This window comes from Phlebotomus papatasi, chromosome 2, assembly GCF_024763615.1.
Source record: "Phlebotomus papatasi isolate M1 chromosome 2, Ppap_2.1, whole genome shotgun sequence".
Classification (NCBI taxonomy): domain Eukaryota; kingdom Metazoa; phylum Arthropoda; class Insecta; order Diptera; family Psychodidae; genus Phlebotomus; species Phlebotomus papatasi.
This window is the reverse complement of record NC_077223.1, coordinates 62,397,875-62,409,211: the sequence shown is the minus strand read 5'-3', so window position 1 is coordinate 62,409,211 and position 11,337 is coordinate 62,397,875. Positions and strand designations below refer to the sequence as shown.

General features: G+C 35.4%; 2 protein-coding genes across 2 annotated transcripts; one reads left to right on the top strand and one right to left on the bottom strand.

The window, feature by feature from the left end:
* Positions 1–1,549: 1,549 nt before the first annotated feature.
* On the bottom strand, positions 1,550–6,566 carry LOC129800908 (serine/threonine-protein phosphatase 6 catalytic subunit). The gene is made up of 3 exons (XM_055845646.1): positions 6,402–6,566; positions 2,442–2,729; positions 1,550–2,376 (listed from the first exon to the last, which is right to left on the bottom strand). Exons 1-3 carry the CDS (start codon positions 6,564–6,566, stop codon positions 1,921–1,923), a joined length of 909 nt encoding a protein of 302 aa, XP_055701621.1. The 3' UTR covers positions 1,550–1,920.
* A 24-nt stretch (positions 6,567–6,590) lies between these two features.
* LOC129800907 (vacuolar protein sorting-associated protein 26C) lies at positions 6,591–10,522 on the top strand. The gene is made up of 4 exons (XM_055845645.1): positions 6,591–7,004; positions 7,072–7,215; positions 7,280–7,901; positions 10,399–10,522. The coding sequence occupies exons 1-4, from the start codon at positions 6,882–6,884 to the stop codon at positions 10,482–10,484; spliced, it is 975 nt and encodes a 324-aa protein (XP_055701620.1). The 5' UTR covers positions 6,591–6,881; the 3' UTR covers positions 10,485–10,522.
* Positions 10,523–11,337: the final 815 nt, after the last annotated feature.

Genomic DNA, 11,337 nt, shown 5'->3' with positions numbered 1-11,337 from the left:
ATAATCTATCATATGGCTAAGAAATGACGAACTACCTCTTTGCAAACAAAGAGAAAATTTGCGTTGTTTGAAGGTTCACTCTGTACGAACAATGCCAACATTCCCCTATCTGAAGTACTGCAGATATTCCTCGTTATTGCTGGTCTTCAATGCGGATTTTCTTAAAGTAACTTTGCTGCTTCACTTTGACTTATGTTTTGTAATATCGGAGAAAAAAGTATCTCTAAAAGTCCTTCCATCTCCATCCACAAAATCTCAGTAGATACTTTCACGGGCGTAGAAATGATTTTTTTTCACGGGGTGAGGGGTGAGGGACAAAAATAGGTATGCTTTTTAAACATTTCCGAATACGTTCTTCCTAAATTCGTTGTGTTGTATAGAATCATTGATAAGGCTCACGTAGTCAATTAAAACCAGCTCTTCTTTATAAGTATGGATCAGGCAAAGATGATTCAGGCGATATGAGGTCATGGTCGTCCGTAGAAATATATAACCCTTTTAACCCTTTAAGGACGAGTGGGACACCGTTATCCCAAAAACAAAAACAAATTTTTGACTATAAAAAGTTAATTTGTCCTCTAAATGGTCCGAAAAATTAGTTTTTATTTTTGGGACGCCGGTGTCCCATTCGTCCTTAAAGGGTTTAGCACGGAAAACTTCATTTCAGGTTCTGCTGAAGAAGAGGGAGCAACACAGAGGAGTACCAATATATTTTTTACATGAGGAGAGTCTGTGCTTCACTATGATTGTTTTTTTTTAAGTTCTGCACGGCATCCGAATTATCAAATATTGAAACGAGGAACGAAACATTTCGAACTCAATTTATAATTTCCCCATATGAATATTTCAAGCTTTTCCATGCTCTTCCATTTCCATTTGCTTTCCATTTTGGGACTAAAATTAAACCTTCCAGTGATTCCATTATTTTGATGTAAGGCTGCGTTAATCGTTCCACAATTTTGTTCGTTATTTTTTCAATGCCGTCTGTGTAGCAGTTTAAGACCATATCAAACGGTGAAGTCCAACTGAAATAAAATATATTTTTAACCCTTTAAGGACGACAGGGTCAAAAATTATTAGTAAAAAATAAGTGTTTTTTAGACAAAAAAAAAGATGTTATGCAAATCATTGGGTTTTTGCTTTTGTTCAAAACTCCTATAGAAAATTTTAAAACAATTTAATAAAAAAATCAAATTTTTCTGTAAATAATTCGGATAATACCCAAAATTTCTAATTAGAAATGATTCCAAATTACTATGCTTTACTATTACTCTAGAATCTAGAGCCTAGATAATATTTAACTAAAAAAGAAAATGAGGAATACAAAGACTCACCTGGACGCTTGGAGCATCACCATTTGACTGATTGACAGATTGTGACCACATTATGGTAACATTTCATCGTGGTTTTCCTTTTCTCTTTGAACATCTGAAACTGAGAAAATCTAAAAATTTCAAAATAGCCATGATTCCGAATTACCTGATCTTACCCTATATCCAAGCAAGAAAGTGAAATTTTGTAAATTTCTTCAAATAAAACAAGTATCACATGAAAAAAACAATGAAAATTTATTTATTCTCACATTGAGAGATCCTCCTAGAAATGCGCAGTAAAGTAAGGAATACTTTTGAGATGTTAAGACACTAGCAGGTAATGCCCACCGGGTTCAGTGGTGAAAAACGTGACAGTTTTGGTGAAAAGAATTTCGTTTGAAAACAGCCACTTCGACTTCTTTCGGCCATCTTCGGATATTGTTTGTCACTTTTGCCCGTGAATTTGGCCATACCTGCAAAAATTATATAAAGACAACGGGAACGAGGCACTTTTCCACAACAAATCTCCGGGATATTTTCTTAAATTCAGTGCAGGAGTGTGGAGAGATCCTCTGGACATCAGATGCATGTAAGTATCATAGTCGAACTAGAGAAAATAGGGCGCTTGTTGGGTGGGGATGACCCTTTCAGTGTCCGGGACTGCCGTAAACACCCGGACATCGCGCTCTTTGGAGGTTTTAAAGCTGAGAATGGAGGCAACATTGCCACAGCGATAGCAGTAATTGGGTGCTGACCATACAGTTACCAGTTTGGAGTCGAACATGTACTTGATACCTTCATTTACCAGCTGGTGTGCTCTACAGATCAACTCCAAACGGTTAATCTTCATGAAGTCATTGGTTATGAGTGCCCCAAAGAGCCAGCCAGCTCCACGGGGACTCTGAGACCAATACTCAACATCTTCAGGGTCAGACCACACTAAATCACAGAAGGCTCCCTTGTGAGGGATCTCTTGGTTCCGATCAATCGTCCGGATCTGATCCAGAGTCTTGATTTCAGGACTCAAGCCACCGTGAACACACAGAACGTCCTCGTTGATTAACTGTAAAATAATTTACCAAGAAATCAAGGTTTGGGATCTAAAGGGGTCTAGATTCTAGAACTCACAGCAGCTACAGTAAGAAGATCAAACACCCGGCAGCAATACTTCCAGGCATTAACGTTGCCGTATTTAGTTAAGCATTCATCGTAGAAGCCGTAGACTTTAGTGATCTGGCGGCTCTCGTGGTTTCCACGCAAGAGAGTTATCCGATCTGGGTATCGAGCTTTTAAGGTCATGAGACGCGTAAGGGTCTCAAGACTGTAGTAGCCTCTGTCAACAAAGTCTCCCATGAAAATGTAGTTTGTGTCCGGAACCTGTCCACCGCATCGGAACAATTCTTCCAAGTCGTAGAACTTTAAAGAATAATGGAATCTTTGCTTGATTCCCAATTGCAAGGAGTTCTTACTTCTAAATGAGCTGACATAAAAAATTAAGTCAGCGATTAGGGTTGATCTAGTTTTGAGTTTAACAAGGGCTTCTTAGACATGGGCTCTTACTGAATTTTTGGTTTGGGGAATAATTTTATGGGAAAGGTCGCCTGACAACTTTAGAAAGTGTAGTCAGAATAAACAATAATCCACCTTTCTAACTTTAATTCCTAGGGTCTTACTCCGTTTCGAAAAAAACCGGAAATAAAAAAAACGGTCTTTTTCGGCCACTTAAGGATGGGTTTTATTAAAAAAAATTGTACTAATTTTCTTTTCGTCGGGTTTTCACTTTAAAAGCTGCAGTAAAGACAAATTCTTCATTATTCAAAACTTCGTTTCGAGATGAAATAGCTTTGGTTTACAAAAAAAAAGAAATGTTTAAAAAATGTAGAGTTCCTCGATTCGGTCACTTCAATATCAGCATTCCTCGCTCACACATCTCTCCTATGGTTACTTATTCATACAATTTGATTCTTCTATTTTCTAAAAAGGCAAAATTTTCAATGAAATTATTCCTTATAGAGGAATACTAAAGAAAAACTACTTATGGAATTTTGAAAAATCGTTTCAATTTTTTGTACAGAAATATTGGAAACGGGTTTAGCCCGTCTTGAGTTTTGGTAGAGGGTCATTCTTTTTTTTAATTGAAAACTTGGAATGCTAGGTACAACTTACTATGCACATATGAAGGATCTGGCATTGCCAAATTTAGCGCATCCCAAAATTTCTAGCGTTTTTTTTTTCAAAAACTGTAAGCCTACATCTGTTTTCGTTCTCTGTCTTCGTTATTTTTCAAAAGACTTTCTGTCCGAGGTAATGTAACGGGAGATGGGTGGAATACAGAATCTCTATACATTTTCACTGTGTCCTAGTCACCGGCGAGTAGCCTCTAAAGTTGAAGCCACTTTACGTGATTTTCCCTGCCATATTCGATACCTGATGAAGAGTACATCTATCCTCAAAACGTTACGTCGTGTGAAATAAAAATAACCGAGGACTTGAGAAACTGGAACCAGGAGCCTACTGGTTTTGGTGGGCCGACAGGATTACCCATGTTAAGCGTGTGTTGTCGTACTCGTAACTCAGGATCAATAGCCAGTCTGCTCAAAACTCTGCTACTAAGTTTAGAAACGATTTTACGAGGTCAAATTTCATCCTGGACCACAGAAATGGAGATTACAAAGAATATGACTTAATTAGAACCTTTTGCAAATTTCTTTAAAAATGTGCAATTATAAAAAAACATTATGTTAAATCAAATAATTGTTAACGAGAAGAAATACTTATCAGATTCATGTAGGAATCTAGTTTGAGGCTCTCAAAGAACTATTAGGCACTTAAAAAAAAACCTATTAAGATTTTAATGAGTATTTATTAGGTAACTCAGTAAAATTCTTTAGACTCTTACGACCTCTACACACTAGAGAAATTTATGTCCATATTGAACAGTTTTTCCTACGCAAGCGTAGGGAATTTAATTTAATATGGACATAAATTTCTGTAGTGTGTAGAGGACATTAGGGCCTCGATTGACCTGAGGATTAGTCGAGAGACGGCTTAACTTAATTATATTCGAAATAATGATTAAACTACATTTCCATAATTTTCCACTAAGTCGTCTCTCGGCTTAAGTCGTAATTGTGTCTAGGGCATTAGGCTCTCTGGCACTTCTCTACACTCAATAAGATTGTACTGGAATTTCAAGTTTCGTAGATGACATTAGGCTTGAATTCTGATGTGTTTTAGTGATTCTTACGACTTTAAAATTCTTTCTACTAGATCGTATTTTTCTGGATTGTATTAGAATTTAATTGTTCTTTGAATTTTACTACATTCTACATTTATTAGAATTACCAGGGGATTACTCATAAGCAATTAGGGTGGCTCAAGTTCCCGGTTCTTATATGAGGTCCTTGAAAAATGTATGGGTTCTGTAGACATATTGTCCCAACTCCCGTGAAATTCTCAGCGTGGAGAAGTAGTCTTGACTTCGGTTCAGAACCAGGTCTAGGTAGGGTACGGCAGAGTATAACAGTGTAGTAAAGTCAAGTAGATAGAAGTCAGTAGTGTAGCGTGCGTCAAAAGGGTCGTCCCAAATTGATCGGAACTGATTCTTCAGATTTAGGTTTTATAGAGTAACAATAAACCTGCCGGGGTTTATTGTGCAACAGTTCTCCGTGAATTTTCTGAAAAATGTATGGGTTTCCCGGATTCCCAGAGAGTTCCCAGAAAAGTGTATGTGTGCTCCGGGTTCTTCGTGAGTTCTCTGAAAAGTGTATGGTTCCCAGGGTTCCCTGAAAAATATACGGATTCCCCGGGGTCTCCATGAGTTCCCTAAAAAATGTATGGCTTCCCCGAGGTTTTGGGAGTTCCCTGAAAAATGTATGGGTTTTCCGGGTTTCCAGAGAGTTCCCTGAAAAATGAACGAGTTCACCGGGTTCCACGTGAGTTCCCTGGAGAAAAATTGATGGATTCCCCGAGTTCCCCGTGAGTTCTCTGGCCAGATTGATTAAAGGTCCCCGGAATAAGTTACCGCGTTGAAAATTATACCTTCTCTTCTAGGTATCAAAAGGCTACAGATTAAGTAGGTGCACTCTAGTTCGCGAACTACAGTAAACTCTCGTTAATTCGACTCTTTTAAGATCGGACTACTTTTTAATTCGGGCGGCAATTAAATTCGAAAAAAGTTTATTGACATTTTTCAAGTTTATTGATTATGATTATCAAATGAACCCAATATAGTAAAGTGGGATAAGTGAATCGTTTTCCGAAAAGTGCTACTTAAACGCTTGCTTTTGGACGGATGAAATTCTTTTTTACTTCTTCTAAATCCATAGAATTATTCTCTGTTTCATTCAGAAACATAATTTCGGTCCCAAATGCCCGAATTTAAGAGAGTCTACTGTAAGTGCTAATTATTTATGTTCCTCAACTCTGATATTCAGTACACACAGTATCAAGTTTAGAGATTTCCTATCTTTATGTTAATTTTACACTAACTTGTTAAATGATAAGGTAAATCTTTAATATCTGCAAAATCTTTAATATCGTTTCAGATCGACCCCGGAATATGCTAATAAATGAATCCTTCCCGGGATCTCTTAAGATCCCTAGTTAAATTTCAAAACTCTAGTTTCTTCGTTATCCGGAAATGTTCAGGAGGTAGTAATTCAAATTCAACCAAAGAAATAGGGAAGTGTGAAGAAGGGACCCTTCCGGAAGAACCGACAAATTGTTGCATGTCCGGATGTGCAAATTGCGTCTGGATCGAATACGCTAGGGAATTGACCAAAATCTACAGGGATGGGGGTGAAAAGGCTCGGAATCTCGTCGTCAGTCGCATTACGGACCCGAACATCCGGATATTTATCCAGATGGAACTCAAAACATTGAACTTGGAGGAGGACAAAGACACCAAGTGATTGGGGTGGTAACCTCACTTTTCATGTCCAATTCGACTTTTTAGCTAGTTAAATTATGTAATAAATTGAGAAGTAATCAAAGAATAATGATGAAATTAAAGGATTTTCAATTGAATTTGAGCAGGAAGTTGAGTAGAGTTCAGGAAATGGGAGGATATTTGGGGGAATGGGTTACCTGTCCATGGATGTCTCCGCAGACTGTAACTGGTGTGCTGACTTGCTGAATATTTGGTTCCTCCATCAGGAGATCGCACACGATATCACAGAGCCTTTTGAGATCATTCTCAGGCAGGTATTTGCAATTTTTCACTACTTCAATCCATTTATCGAGCTCTGCCATTGCGACACAATTCCACAATCCAAACGCCACTACGACCAACTGGAAGTGATTATCCAATCCAAGTTCCTTACTGATTTTCAAAATTACCGTTGCTACACTGTTTTCTTATTGGAGAACTCATATATAAAATATTCGAAAAAATGCGGAAGTCTTTAATTTTTTAAGAAATTAAGGAAACTGAACAATAATGTATTATCCCTGTTATAATTATATTTAATAATAGCAAGCTTTTTTAAAGGTATTTAAAGTAAAAATAAAAGTATTCCACTTGTTGAATACACTGGAAATTTCGCCGGTAGCCCTTTAAATCAGCTCATGGGAAATTCTAATGGAAACCTACAGACTTTTCCTCTCCAGGGTGGATGTCAAAAAGTGCAAACAATGGCGGTAAATTTGGAGATCCAGGTTTCGCGGGCAAATAAAATATATCACGAAGGGGTATTTTACCAAATTTTAACGTAAATCGATAGATTAATACCCTAACTATCAAATTTCATTAAAATAGGAATCCCTAACTGGCATTGTGAGTGTTAATTGTGGGACTGAAACGAAGCATGATGGTATCTACTTGACCATGGAGGGAGTTGTGAATCTCCAGCTCAGTAACAAGAATGTGGGCATTTTTGAGGCATTCTACAATTCTGTCAAGGTAATTTGATCCCTATGCCATCTCTTTTAATCAATCAATTAACTTCCTGATGGTATCATTGCAGCCAATTCAGCTTCTGAATCTTCAACTGGAACTAGCACCTCCGGGAAAACTTCCTCCCGGACGCACAGATTTCTCCTTTGAGTTTGTCCTGGACGGGCGGAGGATGCGCAAAGAACCCTCAATTCTCTATGAGACCTATCATGGGGTCTTTGTGAACATAAATTACATGCTGAAGTGTGAGATGCGAAGAAGTTTCCTTGCCAAGAGTATCCAGAAGCAGCAGGAATTTATGATTCAGTACAAGCCATCGGAGAAGCCCTCTGGCAATGAAGTTCATTTTACCATTAGCCCAGAGACACTCCAGAAAAGCGCCAAGGAACGAATCTCAATTCCCAGGTTCCTGATCACTGGGCGCCTGGATGCCACAGATTGCTGTCTCACGAAGCCCTTCACTGGACATGTCACTGTCCAGCACACTGAGGTGCCCATTAGAAGTATTGAGGTGCAACTGGTACGTGTGGAGACTTGTGGCTGTGCCGAAGGATATTCCAGGGATGCCACAGAGATCCAGAATATCCAAGTGGCGGAGGGAAACGTCTGCCCCAAGCTTCACATTCCCATCCACATGATCCTACCGCGCCTTTTCACATGCCCAACTCTCCTGACGAAGAACTTCAAAGTTGGTGAGTGAAGATATTCTTACTAAAAGATTTTATAGTATTTATCCATTTTATCCAGAACTCAATTTTTTTTTTAAATTTTGAACTGGGATAAAAAAGTAACGTGCGTAAATGCTTATCCAGATTATTTATCTTGAAAATTATTTTCACTGAAAGATTTTAAGCTTTTATCCAAAATCTTATAGTCGATAATCAGGATAATCACTTCTTTAATTACTACACAGTCTTATTGAAAGATAAAAATAATATTTTTGTGCTATATCCATGTTTATCCATTTTTCATAACTTTCAGAAATATTTCTTTCTAATACAAGCTTTTAAAACTTTTATCCAGAAAGATAAACTTTATTAAATCAGTTTTGAGTTTTTGAACTATTGAGATAAATAACAGTAATAGGGAAACGTTTATTCGGATTATGTAAAAACTAGAAACAGACTTTCAAGTATTTATCCATAATCACAAATTAATATTGATTTACGGACAGGGATAAAAAATAACTTGTAAGAAAATATTTATCCAGTTTCGTAAATAATGAAAAGATTAAAACCAAATGTTTAACAGTTTTTATCCAGAGAGACTATCAAAGTTAAGTACTATCTCTTGAATTTTGAGATAAAATTTGGACTTCTTATTTTTAATAAATTGATCTTTGAAAGCCGTTGTATTGATTAAAATTCTTAATATTAAAAATTCGAAACTTTTTCTTTAGACTTTTTTAGCTATTATTCTAAATTCAGAAATTTTTGGAGACTTTAAACAATAGATAACATAATATAATTTTTGAGTATTACCTGAATCCGGATAATGCATATGGATGATACGGAAATATTTTCGCATTGATATTTTAGCAATCTAGGATAAAAAAAAAGAAATTAACTTTTTATGAATTTATAGTTAATCTACATATATTTCCCATATATTTCCTATTCGAGAGGAAGTAAAAGAAGTGTATTGAACAAAGAACTTATCCAGTCTGCATGAATATAACAAAATGTAAATGAAATATGTTTTATTTTTTCGTTTTAAAGTTCCTGGATAAAAATGAGTGTCTGTTTTAACCTTGAAAAATAATTTTTAGTTATTCTTGACTGTGATAAAACAAAAACGATGCCTCGGAAATTATCCGAATCTGGATAAAGCATATCAGACACGAAAAAGGATTTTCTTTATAAAATTAATTTATTTAGGATAAAAATCCAACATCTTTAAGTGAGCAAAGCCAAATGAGTTATTCCAACTGTGATGAAGATCAAGAATTGTAGTTTATTAAAAAATTATCCAGATTTTCTAAACACTGATACTTAAAAAATTATTTATGATTTTGTCGCTTTACAATCTTTGTAAATGCTTTGGTTGGAAGTTTAACAGCTGGCTTTATCCATGATTCAACTAGTGTGGATGAGTTTAATTGTGCATTTTATTTTATCCCAATGACATTTTTTTAAATTATCCCTGCATTAAGGTCCTTTTAACAACCAAAACTTTAATCATTCAAAGAATACGATATAGATAAAATGTGTCATAAGATGAATTATTTAAATATATATTTACGATGTGTTATCATAAACAAGTCTGTATTTTATCCAGAATTTCTGAATATTGATAATCTGAAAGCAAAATTTTTAATTTTTCGCTTATAATTTAATTTAAATCTTTAGTACAATTTTCTTGGAAGTTCGAATACTTTACAAACTACGCGGGAAATAAAATAATTTGTTTATCATTTTCATTAAAATATTTGTTTTTCTGGATAAAGCTGTAATTATTATAGTTCCAATATTATTTTCTGCTAAAAGCTAAAATTATTGTGATTCAAGATAATAATAAATGATCCAGATTACAAAGGGTTTTGATAAAGTATTATCCAAATCCGAATTGTTTGGATAAAAAATTATCCGAGTTATTATCTCCATATGAATCCCTCATACCATATTTCAGTATCATTTCAATTATAAAAATATTTTAAATGATTTGCATTTGATTCTGACAAAACTTTTTATTGTTTCCTTTTTATCCAGACTTAGCAAAATACATAATACTGTATAGAGATTTTCAAAAGATCTTCTGAAGAAAGACCATACTGAAACCATTTTGTTTGAGAAAATCTTATTAAGCATATTATGCAAATATTAACTTTATCAAACTTTTGTTCGTTCATTCAACTCAGAAAGTTTTGCATCTTAAATTTTTCATTGCATCGAAGTATATTTTATCTCCAGACACTTTTTGCATCTCTAATCGGAAGAGAAACAATAAATGAAAGAGTTTCTTAAACTTTCAGTTCACCCCAAGTACAAACTTTTAACATACAGAAAACTTTATTTCTTTTTTTTTAATAAATTCCTGAGGGAATATTTTCATGGAATAAAATATTTTATTAAGAAATAACGACAGTACAAATACAAAGTATCTTTAAGAATTATTTTAAGGATATTGAGAATGAGAGCAAATACGGCAACAAATATTCACATTTTTGTTTGTTGCCTCTGTCTTTTGCAGAATTTGAACTGAATCTTGTTATCCTGTTCCAAGACGATTATCTCGTGACGGAGAATTTTGAAATTATTCTCAATAGATGTAACTGAAGGACGAGAGGCGAGATAAAGTGAGTGAGTCACTGTAATTGCTGGATTTTCTCTATCTGCAGCGCCTTGTTTCCCCTTCCCTGTGGCTTTTCTTGTGAAATTTGCCAAAATTGTCAAATTTGAGGCAACCGAGAGGACCTCGAAATTGTGCAGATAAGCTCGCTAATGCATAAACTTTATCCATTTAACAATTGTGATGCTTCAGTCGCAGCTTCCATTCTCGGAATATGTTAGATGACTCGGACGGAGGAGTTCCAGGCAAGCAGGAGAGTAATTAGGAGGTTATGGTGCTTTGATTTTTTTTACATAGTGGTTTTAATGTTGCGTGATTTTATAGCGAAATTTGTGGTTCTTTTTTTTGGATAACAACTGAAAATGTAAGTATAAAGAATATGAATGACATTAACCAGTTTTAGCCGAGACGCAACTAACTTAAAAATTGGATAATAATCAAATATTTTTTGACATTAAAGGTTATCCGGAATATCCCAAACGTATATTGAACGTTTCTATAGCGAAAAGTGACAAAATCTGTCCAGAATTATTTGTTCAGGAAAAGTTTGATATTTTTTAATAAAATGGAAAGCTTATCCGAGTTATCCAAGTTTAGAATTTACATTATAACCTTTTGCTGTACAAAAGCGTCTGTCAATCATTAGAATAGAAATCTTTTACACCGAATATCCTCTCTCCGATACCCTATTGACAGCTGTCAAATACTGACAAAGTGGAGATCTCGTGGCTAAGTGGATAGAGTGGTAGATCTATGGCGCAGAGATCTCTGGTTCAAGCGACGAACCGTGCCCAGTGCTTGAAAAAAAATTTGTTCAGCTGACAGTATACCTTTGGGCTG